At 28.0% G+C, this 18,860-nt stretch overlaps 1 protein-coding gene across 1 annotated transcript; it reads left to right on the forward strand.

The window, feature by feature from the left end:
* Positions 1-3,572: 3,572 nt before the first annotated feature.
* On the forward strand, positions 3,573-16,595 carry LOC132946608 (ester hydrolase C11orf54 homolog). The gene is made up of 7 exons (XM_061016658.1): positions 3,573-3,780; positions 7,630-7,728; positions 7,844-8,019; positions 9,872-10,039; positions 15,039-15,135; positions 15,324-15,493; positions 15,561-16,595. Exons 1-7 carry the CDS (start codon positions 3,678-3,680, stop codon positions 15,699-15,701), a joined length of 954 nt encoding a protein of 317 aa, XP_060872641.1. The 5' UTR covers positions 3,573-3,677; the 3' UTR covers positions 15,702-16,595.
* Positions 16,596-18,860: the final 2,265 nt, after the last annotated feature.

The raw sequence follows: 18,860 nt of genomic DNA on the forward strand, positions 1-18,860 counted from the left end.
TTTATTCAAAAATATCCACTTTAAAATGCATATTTTTTATACTTAAGTGCATATTTTTAATGCATATTTTGTATATTTAAATGCATATTTGGTGACTTTTTAGAGCTACAAGTCCTCTGCCCTAAGGCTATAAACAATAAACTACTCATACAACATTTGATTTTAATATTTTGAAATATTTAAAAAATATAGGTACCTACTACCTACCTACTGTTTTCGAAAACGAAAAAAATGTGTTTCAACTTGAAAAAAATGTAAAGAAAATATGGCGATTGCCAATGACATAATACAATCATCATTAAGATCGGTCGCTTCAAGAACAACTAAATAAATAGTTGTAAATAGGTTTGCTATGAGTACCTATACTTAAACAATTAATTATTCCTTAAACTCTTATGTAGTGTATTGTGTGCATAAGTAAAAATGATCCATCAATCTATCACATCAATTATATCTACTCTAAATGTTGTCTAATCTATGATTTAAAGTACAATAAAAAAAAAAAAAACAAATTAATATTAACTCCAATAAATTTTAATTTTAAAAATATTTATCACCTATTGATTATAGTGATTGATGAGTAACCAAAAGTTAAAAATAAAGTTTTAAAAGTTTAGGTTGTAAATTGTAGTAGTACATAGGGTAGATTTTTTTCATTAATAGTGGACCGACTGGGTTTTACAGTATGACCTATTTATGAAAATCCTCATTTTAATTTTTCAATCCTTATCTATATATTACTTATGAGGAACTTTGTATTCAATTGTCATTTGTCAAGCTTTTTGACAGCAAACATTTTTTTATCGAAAATAATTTTAAAAAAGGTGGGTAAGTGGATGTCGCTCTGCTGTACAGTAGGTTACAAGTGGGTCACTGTAATGGATGGTGTTAAATTTGAATTCAATGATATTATATTATCATTGTATAAGAAAAACGATTCTGAGCGAAAACAGTCAGTCAGCCAGCCTATGATATTACCAAGTATATTTGATGATATTATTGTGAATTAAGTAATTTATATATTTACTTATTTACGTGGCACCTTGTTTTAAATTTTCTATCCTTATCTATAAAAGTTGAACATTTTATAAATTTTTAACTACCTACAAAATAATTATTAAATTTTAAATGTAATAAATTTTGTCAAAATTTGAACTTTAAATGCTTATAAAAAAAATTGTGAATATGTACTTTTAATATCTTTCAACTGCTATTAGCACGATATATCAGGAGTCTTATATTAAATTTTCACGCTTCTTTACCCAACAAATAAAATTTTATTGATATTTATAGAAAAAAAAACTAAAAAAATTGAAAATTGACAATGTCCGTAAACAGCTCAAAAACAGTCAAATTATTTTCAAAATTGTATCGTGTATATAAAATGCAAATATAAACGACCAGTGAACATTTCATGTACCTACGGTCATTTGTTTTAGAGTTGCACCAAAAACCAAAATCGATTTTCTAGAAAACAGATTTTGCGTAAAAATTCCCGTTTTTCCTTAATTTTTCTTTTCTTTTTCACGTTTTTGAAAAATACAGGGAAATGTTTACTTTTGACCCCCCCCCCCCTCCAAGTACCAACTAGATTCACTTTCCTATCAGAAAAGTTGTTGTTGAAGAAAATCCAAGCACTTTTACTGTCCTAAAAAGTGATGACAGACACAAAAAATTAATCCACATATTATTATCACAATTATTTAATTTATTATGATGTTTACGTTTAATAATATGAATATCCCAAATGCATTGTATTTTCGACGTACGTGTCCCCAACCACCCATCCAAAGAAAATCTCGAAAATTTCTATCCAAATATTTTGTACGTCATTTGTATGAATTTGTATGACCATTTTTGGAATTTGTATGCGACCCCCTCCCGAGTTATAATCGAAAAACCAATTTTGATTTCCGTGTACCCGTTTGTATCTAATTCTTTGATTGTTGTTTATTGATATTTTAATTGATTTATGTAATAATAATGTTTTAAAATATAAATCTTATATAATATATAATATGTATAATATTCAATATACTATAATAAATCTTAAAAACGTTTAATTTCCCAACACAAACATCACGTAGGTATTTTACTAATATAGATACTGTTGTACTTCAAGTAAGAAAGTTATGCACGTTATGCACGTTATACTGTGTATATAGTTAAAAACAATTTATAAATAAATAAAATAATATAATTACCTAGATCCACGACTGGGCAAGTTAATGATATTTTTTAACTTATATAATTTAAGTGAACTATTTTTTTTTCAATTAAATTAAAAGTTATGTTATAACATATCTTTAATACATCAATTAAATTAAAATAAGGTTAACAATTACTATTAATTTAACTTGGCTTTAAAATTTAATTTAAGTGTAAAAGGTGCTTACTGTATTGTTTAATATTTATAAACAAATTCCAAAAACAGTCATACAAATTCATACAAATAGCGTTTAAATGTTTCGCGTAGGAAAAAGTAGAAAATTCCGATGAAGAGGGGAGGGGGACACGGGAAAATTGGTTTTTCGATTATAACTCGGGAGGGGGTCGCATACAAATTCCAAAAATGGTCATACAAATTCATATAAATGGCGTTCTTGAATCTTGCAGTATAAAATGTATGAATACTTAATTGTCTACATGTGTCTCCAGCCCCCCTTCTGTATTTCCGATATTGCTCGAATACTGGTGTCGTACAAATTCCAAAAATGGTCATACAAATTCATACAAATGACGTACAAAATATTTGGATAGAAATTTTCGAGATTTTTTTGGATGGGGGGTTGGGGACACGTACGTGTATTTTCATCCTCTCATAGTCTCTTATCTGTACCGAATATCAGTAGTCAGTACCAAAGAACAACAGTTTCTCAAAATGTCACTACTTAGCCATAAAATTATGGAAATAAATTAACAAAGGCGGTATTTTTATATTTTATTATTTATTTGAAAAATCCCAATTATAAAGAATATTTTCTCAGGTGATGCATTTGAACCGTTATATTAATAGTGATTGGTATTAAAGATGCCTATAGTGATTTGTGATACAATAGATTGTAGGTTACTATTGTTTGCTGGAAACATCTCATTTATATTTTACTATAGGTATTATTAAGTATAATATATAGTATAATACTAATATAGGTACTATGATTAACTAATTAACTTATGTGGTTACCTACCGTATAACGGCGTGATTAGGTTCGTAAATTGTAGTTTAACTAGGCAATAGCTTAAAAATAATCTTGTATACCTATCAAATCATTTTTTCAACTTACTATAAATCGTGTCCACTTCAATACACATAAAAACGCATCATCATAAAATCAATACATACATCGCTCCGCTCATAATCTAAAATATATATATTATTTGCAAGTACCTATATATATATATATATAACGACAATGATTATGTACTAGACATGTATTACGTGGGTACTTTACTCGTGTTTTTTTATACGCACGTTCTAACAGATTTACAGATGCTGTATGCTGTAATATGAAGTATAGTATATATATACCTAAATCATTATATAATCAACCTAAGTATATTGTATATAATCAATTGCAGGAATAAATATCCACGGTGTAGGTACTATAATCGTAAATTATGATTATTGTTAGTTTCTTTTTATTTGATTTAAAAAAATAAATACCAATTTCTCCGAAATGGCCACCGGAAGTTGCGCTTTTCCAAGTACCTTAGACATGAACGAATTGCCCATAGTGCGCTTCAAACTAAACACACCGCCTTTGAGATGTATTATTGAAGGTAGGTACCTAACCAAACCCATAGGTATTATTTCAGTATATTTTGCTTATTAATTATTACCTATTTAATTCACATTTTAATATTCAAGTTTCGTCAATGACTATTGTTTATAGTAGTCACTGATCAGATTTCTTTTATGCACCCAGATATTATTTAAACCTCTTATTAGATAAGTACTTATATTTTAATAACAATAACTTTTTTTCTTCTATTGTCTAATTAAATAAATATTATAATTAGATAAGTCTACGAGTATTAACTAGGTAGGTAATTTAGTAATTATATTTATTAAAAATAACAACTCTGCATGGGATAGATTTATGGGTGGTGGTCGACTATCATTTATACCGTTTAGGCGAGTGAATTTATATTTACCAGAGTTAGGTAAAAACTTGGTAACTTTGATGCGAACTTTTTTAAACGTAGGGTTCATTATTAATTATTTCTATTAGTTAAGTATTTTGTACGTGACCTTATTTATTCAATATATAAATTAATTTCCTGTAAACCTCTTCATACTTTTAATAATAATACTTGTGTGTGGAAAATAATTCGCACATTAATTATAATTTAATATAATGACCGATAAGCCTTTCAGCAAAATCAACTTAAAATAATCATATAGGTATTAAATGTTCAACAATTTATTTTGGTATTGAAACCGGTTTCCAACTTTTTGTATGTTTGCTTTGGATCATAAGAAAATAAGAACAACTTTTTCCATGCATTGATCAGAAAATGCATATTTATAGTTGTCGAATACAAAAAACAATATATACAATTTACCTATTAGTAAAATGTTCATAAGTGTTTTAAGGTTTCTAGTAGGTTCTAAATAACACAATAGTAGTCTTGTAATAGATACTTTTTAAAAGTATTCAAATACAGATAAAAATATTTATTTTAAAAAGTATCTGTACTTACAAGCTTTTTATAAAATATTTTTAAAAAAAAATATAAATCAACTGAACCGACTTACATGTCTTACCTACATTAATTGTACCCTTAGAGCATTTTACACCTTCTCATTTGGTGGAACTTAAAAATACTCATCTGTTTTCTTTATCAAATTATTTAAATTTTCGGTTGAGTATAATTCACAGAAAAAAAAATATTAAATTATAATATATTATATTCACATTTTTATTTTTATTTTACGTACCTAATCAAAATAGGTCTTTTTTCATAAAAAAAACAGTCCATTTCGTTTATCTTCTAATTTATTTATTCTGCAATAGCAAGGCGCCACAAATTAAACTATCAAAAGTAATACCTAACTATAATCATTTTTAGGTAAGTATTAAATCTTAACCTGTATCTGTTACGTATACTGCAGTATACGTATACTATGATATAATGATTGTTTGCTAATAAGTAATAACGAACCTATACGATTCCCCAAAAGCAATTTCCCCAAGAAGTAGTTGGAAATATTAGAAACATTATTGGAGCTTGAAAAAAATACTAATTTATGTAGGTAAGTGTCATCAGCTAGCCCCAAGTCCTAAATGGCTAAACATAACTAATAGGTTATTAAGGCATACAATTCCAATATAAAATTAAAATTATATAGATATCCATATAAATATACATTATAATATCATACATTCAAACATTTTTAAAATATCAATATATTATATTTTTTTGGAATAAATTAATTCGAAACGTCGTTATAACTTTTATCAAAATATTCTTTTTATGAATTTTCAGATATAAGTAAATCTTATATTATTTTTATCCATATAATTTTCATATTTTTTCCATACATTTAACTTGTACCTACCTATTAATTTTTATTTTTATTTGTCAAGCCTTTCTGTTACACCATAATCCTGTATGTATAAATATTAAACAACTATCCATAGAACCAAGCTTGCTGAGAGGAGGAAGGAGTTATCTCGAACCTGGCATTTTTATGAAGGCCCGGAAATTTGGGACTACTCAATTTTTTTAACAAAAGAAACAATGAAAAATAAGAATTTGATGAACATAGCAAAAAAAAAAAAAAAAAATAACTCTTAACAGTTACGTGACATAGTTAATGGTAAGTGGTCAAAAGTATAGTGTGGCCCAGTGTCAGCCTGGGATCTTAAGATTCAAAGTGCCTCTCAAAAATACCATATCTCAAAAAAATAATTTAAAAACGTTTTATATTTATTTATTACATAATATGGATCGATATATATATAATATATAGTAATATAATATCGATCAAACATCACAGTAGGTACGTATTTAAACATAATCATAGATTCCAAAATTATAATATAGTTATATTATTATTACCACGGACTAAGATATTATGATTTTAGTACCTACCTATCATTAAATTAATAAAATGTATAATGTATATTATATTATTATTATAAAATTATTTAATGGATCCAAACGGATACCACTGGCTATATATATAGTAGGTAAATGTTGGTAAATAAATCCATTTATTTCTTGAAAAATACGGGTTGGGTCCTCGGAGGCGATCGCCTCCTAGCCGCCTGGGCCAGGCTGACACTGGTGTGGCCCCCCAAGGTATTATACACTCGGGCCCCGGGTCTCTCTCCACGAGTCACTACCATGCCTATAACATTATATAATATAGTATATTATAATTACTCACATTATACTTATTATTTTCATTATATCTATACTATTCTATAGTAATAACTCATATGAGACGTTTTGATAAAATACAGGGCACTTAACTGTTTTTTTTAAATTATTGTTTGGGCCAAATATCAAGTTATTTGACTAAAAAATGCTGAAAAATGCTTGATGCTTCGCTTCATACAAAGTAGAAACACTAGAAACTACATAAAGTACCGTAAAAAAAAGTTTATAGGTTAGGTTAAGTTTTTATTTTTTTGATATCACTTATACGAAAATTTCTTATTGTTTCAAAATCTATTATTAATTGTGTTTTTTAAGCTTTAATAACTTTTTTTGAAGTTTCGATAACGGAAAAATAAAAGTGATATTGCACAGTCAAAATTCTCTTTTTTATGTGGTGAAAATTTCGTTTCTTATTTATGACTGTAGCCTTCTAAGTTCTTACCCGCGGAAAACTGTTTTTGTTACGCCGTACGTGTGTAAGACGGTGACAACAAATGCGGGTGAAACGTCCTCTTAACGAAAATGATAAAGTAAATAATAATGTATATTACTTGTAGGTAGGTATAACTGTATAAGTAATGTTTATGAAATTTAAATATAATGCATGTCTAGTATTTAATGATAGTAATGATACAAGCATGAAAAAATAAATAGGTATGCTATCAACTTTGTGATATGCAACTGTGTGTTATGCCACCACAAAAATTACGTCATTCGTTCTTCGATATTATATAATATTATTACTATTATATTTATTATTATTATTATTTCTGCTTGTGAGAAAGGCTTACGTCACAGTTCTTGGTGAAGTGCGGGAGGGGTGCGCGTTCTCGACCAATATTAGTTACGTTGATAGCATACCTATTTATTTTGTCATGGATACAAGAAGGTTTTTTGAAATTATATGATTAAACCCATGGCTAAATATACATAGGTGATAGGTATGATCGCATTGAGACGCATTTTCGTTATGGGCTGCGCACATACAATTATTGCATGTTTTAGCATGGAAAGGAATCTCAGCCGGCAGTGATTTTTGGACTTATTTAGCCAAAAAATTAATTATTTTTATGGTTTTGTTAGCAAAAAAATCGAAGTGATAATATTCACTGCCAGTGGCAGCCATGACAACTGCGTATCACAAAGTTGCGATCATACCTATATATTTAGCCATGATTAAACCTAGGTATACTTACAGAATCATGTTATTAAAAATGAAAAATTCTACGTTGATTTCAGCCATATTACCTGAGTTATTAGACAACTTTGAAAATGCAAGTGTAGAAGTAGTTCAATGTCCAGATTTAACCCAACCACCGTTTAACTTGACTTCTGAAGGTGAACATATAATATTAACCTACTTATATAGTTATATATACCTATAGGCTATATTATTTGTATTATCCATGAAGTATAATGTGTAGGTAAATATTTTATTAATGCGTACCTATAGGACTATGTGGCGACGAAAACGTATTTGACATCGGCGACGTCACCAATTTAGTGCCTTTGTTTAAGCGAGAAAAATTGTATAACGTCAAAGATTTAAAACAGATTACTGGGTCCGATCCTTTGTTCATCATCGGAGCGTGTGCTGGACCATATCCGTTTTTCGGAGCCGACAGTGAGGCGAGTATATCAGCTGTCAATATATAGATTGATTCATCACCATTGACGCAAATAGGGGAGGGGGGGCTTGGGGGACTTATTCACCCCAAAATGTCGGTCAAGTCCCCCCAGTTCAAAATTTAGTAATTAGGACTAATTTTTATATTCTGTGGTACTAAGCAATATGGCCTATGGGGAGGGGGCTTGAGCCCCCCCAAAAAATGAAGTCAATTTTCGCCTATGTTCATCACCAAGAGCATACTCGTCTTTCTTTTGTCTTTTAATACCCTAATATCCTACCTAATGTATTTTAAGTACCTAATCAAATTCAGATTTCTAAAATTATTTAGTATATATTTAAAGAACATTCTTTTTATACTTCGTATGAGATTATCACTTTTCACTGTTAACTGTTTAGCAAATGTATTTAGTATTTATAAAATATGTTGATGTAGGTATATGTAGATCGTGTCGACCATCGCGTAACAAGAATACTTGATAGATGAAAAAACTTTTGTTTTTTTATATATAATTTATAGTCACTTACGCCAAACATATTACATAAAAAATATTTTTTTTGTTTTTTAATACTGAAAATTAAATAGCCAATTATCGAATCTGATTATATTAGGTTAATTAATAACAATTAGGACGGTAAAAACATTTTTTTTAAATATCAATATTTTTTTGAATTAACTAATTTAGAACGTAATAAACAAATAACTTTTTCAAAATATTGTTTTTTGGAATTTCCTGACATAAGTTTACTATTTTTACAATTTTTGTCATACGTTTAAGTAGCATCATTTTTACTATTAGATCGTGTTTATATAGTAGGTAGCTATATTACATACCTATACTTACATAGTCATATACCCATATAGGTACCTACAATGTTTACAAAGATAAAATTCTAAATAATAATTACCAAGGTACCTACCTATTATAAAGTCTAAAATGTTCAATATCATTATTCATTAGCCAAAATAAACTAGTTTATAGGTCTATGGATATAAGTATGCCGAACTAATCTCGTTTCATCGCTTGCTTCATGTATTGCTATTTGCTATCACGTCATCGGTAAATAGTAAATATATATTAATATTATTCATATTTTATTTCAATATAGGTTATAACTCGATATAACTAGTGTCTTCAGTCTTGTCTGACATAAAAATCCTCCCCGTTTGGTATTAATCTGTCATTTCGGATATAACGTAATAAGCATAGGCGCAAATTGACTAATTTTTTTGGGGGGACTCAAGCCCCCCTCCCCATAGGCCATATTGCTTATACGACCACAGAATATAAAAATTAGTACTAATTACTAGATTGTGAACTGCCCGGACTTGATCGACATTGGAAGGGGAACTATTAGTCTCCCCTATTTGCGCTAATGGTAATAAGTAATGGGTACAACACGTAAGTAATAACGTATACCAGTGAATAATGATAGACAACGTTTTTATTGTTAACGTAATCTACTTATATACCACGTAACAGTACCATACATATGCATTTGGCTAAAGTTTTAATTTAGTTGGGTGATTTAGGTGATTGAAATTTAAAACTATATTAATATCGTTACTATTAAGTATTAATACGTTTATAGTTATACCTACCTATATAATATTTTCGTTGTGATGCTATATTGACATATTATTATGAAATGTGAACAGAAAAATGTTTAAGTACCTATCATTAATATCAAGTTAAATAAACTAGAGCTTGTTTTAAGTATAGGTATGAAAAAAAATTAAATGTGTTTATGAAACAAGTACAATAAGTACTCATATATTATTTTATAACGTACATATTATACATACTATTTGTATAGTAATAGTATACACAATTATAATTTATAATATTTTAGTGCGTGGAAAATGTTAAAATGACTGGCGACCGTGTGGAAAACGGAACACATGTTCACATGACAAAGTCCGATGACGTCCCGGAGTGTTTCCATAAGTCGTTACCCGACGACGAAATGAGGTTTTCAATGATGGCCAATTTTTTCACTAGTAACGGTTTTAAAGGAGAGGTAAGTACAAAATTGAAAATATACAGGGTGCGGCAGTCAAACCCGAAGATTTTAACATTAACTGGTGGGCGTGGCTAAAGTGGTAGAGATTTCGGGTATGTTCTTATCGCTTTTAAATACCCGGAATTTAATACTCATGGAGCATTGGTCGAGTGAAAAGAGTGCGTTCGCAGTAAAAGCTTATTACAAAAGTAATAATGTATGTAGTAGTAATGTGTGGCTAACCAAGGAAGGCATTTGCCTGACACAATCTTTAAAAAATTAAGTTTTTAAATATATAACTTAAACTTCCACTTGTGTACCTAATTTTTATTTGTTTGGCAAAAAATTAATATTAAATAGTTTTTCTATTTTTTTATTTTTTCAAATCGTCGGATTTGACTGCCGCATCCTGTATTTACTATTTGGTTATATATCTTACTTATAAAAGTTATAATCAAAGTAGAAACTACCGCTAATACATATAAATTGATAAGAAATTTACTTTAATAAATCAATTTTTAATTATCTATTAAAAAATTTAAACACATTAATATATGATAGGTATAGGGCCGTAGAAACTGGTAAGAGAGCATTTACCAGGGGAGCAATTTTATAGAGTGGCAGTCTCCATTCAAGTATGATAATTTACAAAAAAAAATAAAACCCGTTGTTGATTTGCGCTGAAGTATAAAAATAGTATAGATGGTCCTGAATTGTTTTTAATCTAAGATTTGAAAATGTTGTAACGGACGACATCCGTTTACTCCTACGTATATAAAATAATAAAGCGTAGATAGTTAACAGACAGATGTAATAAATTGAAAGGAATAAGAAATTATGTTATGTATATGTATATATGTATATCAATAGTGATATATCAATTGCCAAATACCCAAATACACGACTAAGATGACGAAGGGGGTCAACCGACAATCACGTTAATTCATGAGTAATATTTGAAAGTACTACATCATATTATATGCGAATCATCAATCATATATAAAACAATGGGAATTGAGTATATATTTATATAACGTATATAAATATATATAAATACATGTATATAGATATATTTATGTACACGACGAATAAATAGAAACAGGAAAGTAGTATCTAATAAATGATTGACAACCATGGACACAGTGATAGGACTTTTTGCACAACTAAGCGTGCAGGATATAGATAGCACTCTGTGAGCAATACGGATAAGTCGATAGTCAAGGGGGAAGGTAGGGGAATAGGAGACCCTTATAAAAGCAGACCTAAAACGGCCTGTAATCAGATGTGTACACTGTACACCCATTGCCATCACCAGCATCTTCACAACACTCAGCACCAGAATTATAATATGTGGACTTATAATAATTTTCACCGGAGTACATCTTAAATAAACGTCTTTTACAACTCGACAAGTTTTATTATTTCAATCAACAAGAAGAAATCCTTTCTCCACGGTCTTGCTATCTGCAACCTGGTAAACTACACAATCAACCCGATTGTCAGTTTACCACAATGTATAATACAAGATTATCCGTAAGTTTGTCTACCTTTATCAAAAAAAAAATATCTTCAAAAAGGTCAAATTACATTTTTATGAGCGTTTGAAATTCATATTTTTACAACATTTGATATTCACTCGATATCTCATTTAACGATTTTCTTATTTCGTTGTATTTAAAAAACGTATGACTGTAGATACTTGAAAATTTCACTGAATAGTTATATTAGCATTTTGTATACACCATAAAATTTTGAAAAACATTTGATTATTTTTGAGCTGTTTACGGACATTGTCAATTTTCAATTTTTTTAGTTTTTTTTTCTATAAATATCAATAAAATTTTATTTGTTGGGTAAAAAAGCGTGAAAATTTAATATAAGACTCCTGATATTTCGTGCTAATAGCAGTTGAAAAAAATTAAAAATACATAGGCACAATTTTTTTTATAAGCATTTAAAGTTCAAATTTTGACAAAATTTATCACATTTAAAATTTAATAATTATTTTGTAGTTAAAAATGTATAAAATGTTTAACTTTTATAGATAAGGATAGAAAATTTAAAACAAGGTTCCACGTAAATAAGTAAATATATAAATTACTTAATTCGCAATAATATCATCAAATATATTAGTAATACCATAGGCTGACTGGCCGTTTTCGCTCAGAATTGTTTTTTTTATACAATGATATTATATCATTGAATTCAAATTTAACACCATCCATTACAGTGAACCACTTGTACCCTACTGTACAGCAGAGCGACATCCACTTACCCACCTTTTTTTTGTGTCTGTCATCACGGTTTGGGGCAGTAAAACTGCTTCGATTTTCTTCAACAGTATCTTCTTTGATGGGAAAGTGAATCTAGTTGGTGCATTCGGGAGGTCAAAAGTGCTAATTTCCTAGTATTTTTAATAAGTGCCGTAAAAAAAAAAACAAAAATTAAGGAAAAACGGGAATTTTTACGCAAAATCTGTTTTTTGATTTTAGTTTTTGGTGCAACTCTTAAACAAATGACCGTAGGTAAATGAAATTTTGACTGAGTGTTTTTATTAGCATTTTCTATACATCATACCATTTTCCAAATATTTTGAGCTGTTTACGGACATTTTCAGTTCCCATTTTCTTTAGTTTTTTTTTCTATAAATATCAATAAACCTTTATTTATTGGGTAAAAGAGCTAGAAAATTTAATACAAGGCTCCTAATATATTTTGACAATGACATTTGAAAATTTTAAAAATCAGTCACAGTTATTTTTATAATCGTTTAATTCAAGTCTGATAAAATACGGAAAAATCACGAAATTTAGCAAATTATTTTGAGTTGAGAATTCATAAAAATGTTTCTTTCTAAATCTAAAATTTGAAAATGTAATACAAGATTATTCATACATTTGTTTACCTTTATCGCCAAAAAAATATCTTCCGGAAAGTCTAATTAAATTTTTATAAACATTTAAAGTTCGAATTTCAACAAAATGTATCAAATTTAAAATTTAATATCTATTTTGTAGTTAAAAATTTATAAAATGTTCAAATTTTATAGCTAAGAGTTGAAAATTTTAAACAAGGTTCCACGTAAATAGGGTTATATAGGGTTAGGCTTGTCAAAATGCTTAAAATTTAGTACAATATCTCACATAAGTAGTTCTCTTATATCTATTTAAAAATATTAAAAATTAATAACCATGATTTTTTAGTTAAACATTTAAATTTAAATTTGGACTTGAGTTTTTGTTAGGTTAGGTTAGTTGAAATTTCGTTAAAAACGAACTATGCATACATTTAAATATGAGGTTATTCTAACTTGTCTAGCAAAAAGTTTTTTTTTGAAAAAACTTTTTATATTATACAAAAATAGCTAAAAAAAATTAATTTATCCGAAAATGTAAAAAAACTAGGTGTTGTCATTTAAAAAAAGTAAGTTTCTTAGCGCATATACGCATACCAAAAGTGTTAAAAATTTTAACTTTTACTCAGTATGTTACATATTCTTGATTGTGTCATTCTGTGATTGGATAATATATCGCCCTTGTTTCTAGAAAAAATTGATTTTGTTAAAGGTTATCTGACGATTAAAAAAAAAGCCATAGCTAGTTCATATAAGGTTAGGTTAATAATTTTAAGTAGGTATAACATTAACTTAACCTTAAAATCAGTTTGGTTATAGGCTATCGCTCTCAACTCTCAAGTACCTATTATTTTCACATAATAACTTGATTGATTGGTACGATGACAAAAAAGTTTGGATTTTTTATATTTATTTCATCTTAAAGTATTATTCATATTATACCTACCTATTATATATATATATATAACGGACATGGTGGCCCAATATATTAGTTTATTTTATTTTATTATGTTAAAATATATTGTCAATTGTTATTATATTACGAATTAAAGTATTAAACCTATATACCTACAGCGGAATCTTGATAACTCGAACGTCTTAAAGTCGAATTTACGATAGCTCGAGAGAATGTTTTGACCCCTGCATTCCAATATATGTACCTAAACATAATTTTTTCTATAACTAATCAATAAAAATATAATTTTTGACAACGCGAATTTTTTTTGTGATAGATCGTTTCGAGTTATTGAGGTTTGACAACTATAAGTAGTGGAAATAACCCAGCATCGCCGTGTGCAGTTTTTTTGTGTTAAAAATAGTTAACTATACCTGATACCAGATACGGATTTAAAATAAATTGTTAGGTAGGTATATTATAAATATATTAATAAAACTTAAATTAACCTGGGGCCCTCATTTAGTCTAAACGAAAAATTCTTAGTAATTAATATGCGCCTTCATCTGCTTCGACCTATTCTCAAATCAAAATTGTTAATTCATACAAAAACAATACTGTACAAGCCTCTACTGAGACACATTTGGGCGTATGGTGTACACATTTAAGGATGCGCCAAACCTTCTCAAGTCCACACCATTCAAGCCTTTCAATCTACCACTGTTCGACTAATTGCCTCGGCACTTTGGTACATAACAAACGAAAGCTTATATAAATACCTAAAAATTGCAAAAGTTGACCAACTAGCCAAACTATATTATATCAGCCAACAGGTTTTACTCCAAGCTACAACCACCGATCCTTTAGTCTCCCACCTATCATCACGTACTCTTCCTGACAACCCACCACGCTGCCTAAAGAGGCGTTTGTGCAGAGACCTGAATATGTTAAAACGATTAGATAAAAAAATTACTCTGGAGGGTTCCATCGCTGGGTGACTTCCTTCATCATGTACTTCTTATGTTATTTAATGCTATTTATATGTTTACAGCCATCGCTTTTACTTATTGTACATAATTTATTACAGATGTAAATTTTCTTAGTAAAAAAGAAGGTATATTATAAATGTATAAATACAACTTAAATAAATTACAATATTACCGTTTCTCTATTTAGATACGAGTACGATGACATGATAATATGATATATTATGTAAATTGCAAGGTAACCTTAGTAATTTTAAATTTTAATACAAGTGTATTTTTTAGGTTTTGAAAATTGTGTGTGAAGTAAGAAAAGGACCTCTAAGTTATAGCACGTGCATTAAAGAAGCATTAGTAAAGCATTTTGGCAATGAAATAATTGGTATGTGTAATGTGTAAACATTTATTGATCCTACTATAATAAGTAATAAATATTGTATTTCCTAGAAATATATATTTTTACTGCTATAGATTATAGATTATACTATACATGTATACTTACTACTTAGTACCTACGAATGTTTGAATATTATAAAATCGTTTTATTGTTTGTTACATAAATTAATACAGCGTTGGGTGGAGTAATACTCATCGAAAATGGAAAAGTGAAGGTTCACGTCATTAAACCGAGCTTGGCAAAAATACCAATAAAATCAGAAAAAGAGTTAGGCACTTTGTTACATTACATTGAATTATCTCCACCGTTGGTGGGTGTCGGGTGCATAGTCTCTCATGATCCCGTAATTTCAAAAATTATTTTGATAAGCATACCTACCTATTGTGCTAAATATTTTCCCAATTTTTTAGGGATTGAATTTAAGACTTCAACATTTCCACCTGTACACTGATCGCAATCAAGGAGGACACTACTACAACGATACGGAACCGGAAACCATAAAATATACTGGTTATTTTGGTGTTTCCAAGCAGTTTACTAAAATTGATTGAATTCAAACGTTATTCTGTAATATATTATAAACATCGATCCTTTAAGCTAGGTACTTCATTTTTGTTTTAAACTGCAGCACTTTTTGTTAGTCATTATAGTTTTTAATAATATTTGTATATCATTTAAAATATTTACCTTAAACAGCCATGGATCCAGAGCAAAGATAGGGGGGGGGGGGGGGTTAGTAGATAATATCAAAATTATTTAAATAATATCTTATTACCCACATCTATTTATTAATATATAATTTACAATATGTAGCAGAAATATTAAGATATCGCTATTTATAGTATATTTTACTTTACCTTTACCTAATTAAAATCAAAATAATGTAAAATAGTTAGTACATCGTACATCAAATATCAGTATCAGTATTCAGAGATATGTAACTACTAAGTATTTCAATAACTTCTATAGTTAATTTAAAATACATTTTGAAAAAATTAAAGTACCTATGTTATTTGAAAACACGTAAAAGTATTAATCACAAAATACTGTATTATAAAATAGATACTGAGCAGTCATCACAATAGGTGCAGTAAAAATACTTCATATAATAGTTTTCAAGCAAAGCGAAAAAATTTTTTTCGAATCAACAAATTGATAGGTCAATTATTTGACAAAATTGATTTTATTTTTTGTGTAACTAAAAAATGTATATAACTTTAGATAGGTCGTTTAAATTTTCACCAAACGTCAGTAGATGGGAGTGTCAAACCTGATAAACAAACCTTAGTACCTATACTTATATTGTAATATTTAGTACATAGATTAAGTATATATTGTCTATTTGTCTGGGCGAATGTAAGTTCCTACAATCCTACACGTGACTTAGCAGGTAAAGAAAATACACATGTTAGTTCCTACACGATAGAAAAATACATAATATACATAGTTACATAATAAATTTTTCTTTTTAAATCTAAGATTTGAAAATAGAGTTTGAAAAACATTTGACTCTTTTTGAGCTGTTTACGGACATTGTCAGTTTCCATTTTTTTTAGTTTTTTTTTTCTATAAATATCAATAAAATTTTATTTTTTTTGGTAAAAAAGCGTAAAAATTTAATATAAGGCTCCTGATATATCGTTCTAATAGCAGTTGAAAAATATTAAAAATACATGATTTAAAACTAAATCTTATATTTTGAATTCATTACTTCAGCAATGTTCGAAATATTGTAATTTTAAATAATTCATTTTCAGCACTCGAGCAAAATTTTGCAACTAAGTGGCCCGATTTCCAATAGTATTCGTGGATTGACTATACCAATTGTAGTAGAACAAACGATAGTTCTTATGATATATTTTTTAGACTTCTTAAAGAACGTATAATTTGCGTTATGGGAGAAGTATTTAAATTTAAGCTATATAATCTATTTCATGTTTATGAGAACAAATATTTTACATTAAATAGATCAATGATCATGTCGCCTCATTGGTAATAGCTCAGTTATTGTTTTTACAATTTGAAAATCAAAAAGCCACAATCAATATGTATATTAACAGGTAAAATATTTTTTATTTGTATAAGTATACAATAATATAATATGAATTATAAATTTATGATTTTTGTTTAGCCCCTGTGGTAGTGTTACAGCTGGTCTAGGCATTTATGACACCAAGAAATATTTAAGCCATCAAACACTTAGGCGACGAAAACTGTTGAATAAATCATAAAATAGCTTTATTTTTTTTTTTTTTTTTAATAAACACTTTTTTGTACTAATGTTTAATATCCTGTACCCAATATTAATATAAATATAAAAATTAAATTAAAAATAATTTTTAATAAATTTTATACTATAATTTTTGGCATTTTATATTCCTTTTTTTTTGCATTTTAAGTGCATATTTTACATTTTAAGTGCATATTTTATTGCATATTTTTGACATTTTTAATGCATTTTTTAAGGTTTTTTAGTGCATTAAATTCACAACTATAGGTAGATAAACAATAAACTACTCATAAAACATTTGATTTTAATATATTGAAATATTTAAAAAATATAGGTACCTACTACCTACCTACTGTTTTCGAAAACGAAGTCAATAAGATAAAATACTTATATAGGTACCCTATTAAAATAATAATTTTGAAACTTTTATAATTTACAATTATTATCATTCAAAATGTATCTAGAAACTAGAAATCTTTACACCCGGCCACCAAGCCACCCAGATCCCGGGGAAAAAAAGTATGCCTACGGTTAATATTATGCACAACTTTAAATGTATTTACTCCATGAGGCCCACGAGTAATTTCAAAAATATTATTCAGCCCTTTCCAAAATCCTAGTGGGGACTGCTGCGGCTTTGTTCATAAAGTGTATCTACCCTTTGTATGACTATATATTTGTGTTAACAACTAATAACTACGGTACCTACATTTAATATAACAATTTATTAACAGTTTTGTAAAATGCTAAAGTAACAATATATCAGGAGCCTTGTATTAAATATTCACTATTTTTTACCCAACGAATAAAATTTTTTTTAATATTTATAGAAAAAAAAAACTAAAAAAAATTGAAATTTTAAATTGTCCATAAACAGCTCAAAACAAGTCACAATATTTTCAAAATGTTATGGTGTATAGAAAATGAGAATATAAACATTCAATGAAATTTTCATGTATCTACAGTTATTCGTTTTAGAATAACAACAAAATAAGAAAAACGCTACATGAAAAATCAAGTTTTTAAAAATTTGAAATTGAAACAATCATAAAAATTTAATTTGAATTTCCAGTAGAGATTTTATTTTGATAAAGGTAGACAAACTTATGAGGAATCTTGTATTAAATTTTCAAATCTTAGATTTAAAAAGAAAAATTTGTATGAATTTCTAACACAATAATTCGAACATTTTCGTGATTTTTACGTGTTTTGTGAAGATTCAAACTTTAAATCCTTGTAAAAAATAATTGTGAATATGTCTTTTTAATATTTTTCAACTGCTATTGTAACAATTCATATAAAAAAAAAATTAAAAAATGTGGGTAAGTGGATGTCGCTCTGCTGTACAGTAGGTTACAAGTGGATCACTGTAATGGATGGTGTTAAATTTGAATTCAATGATATAATATCATTGTATAAAAAAAACAATTCTGAGCGAAAACGGTCAGTCAGCCTATGGTATTACTAATATATTTGATGA

The sequence above is a fragment of the Metopolophium dirhodum genome, chromosome 6, assembly GCF_019925205.1.
Source record: "Metopolophium dirhodum isolate CAU chromosome 6, ASM1992520v1, whole genome shotgun sequence".
Lineage (NCBI taxonomy): Eukaryota > Metazoa > Arthropoda > Insecta > Hemiptera > Aphididae > Metopolophium > Metopolophium dirhodum.

Coding starts and splice junctions, on each gene's coding strand:
- LOC132946608 (XM_061016658.1), top strand. CDS start 3,678: ATGGCCACCGGAAGTTGCGCTTTTCCAAGTACCTTAGACATGAACGAA. Junction 3,781..7,629: donor TTTGAGATGTATTATTGAAG/GTAGGTACCTAA, acceptor CGTTGATTTCAG/CCATATTACCTGAGTTATTA. Junction 15,494..15,560: donor GCATAGTCTCTCATGATCCC/GTAATTTCAAAA, acceptor CCAATTTTTTAG/GGATTGAATTTAAGACTTCA.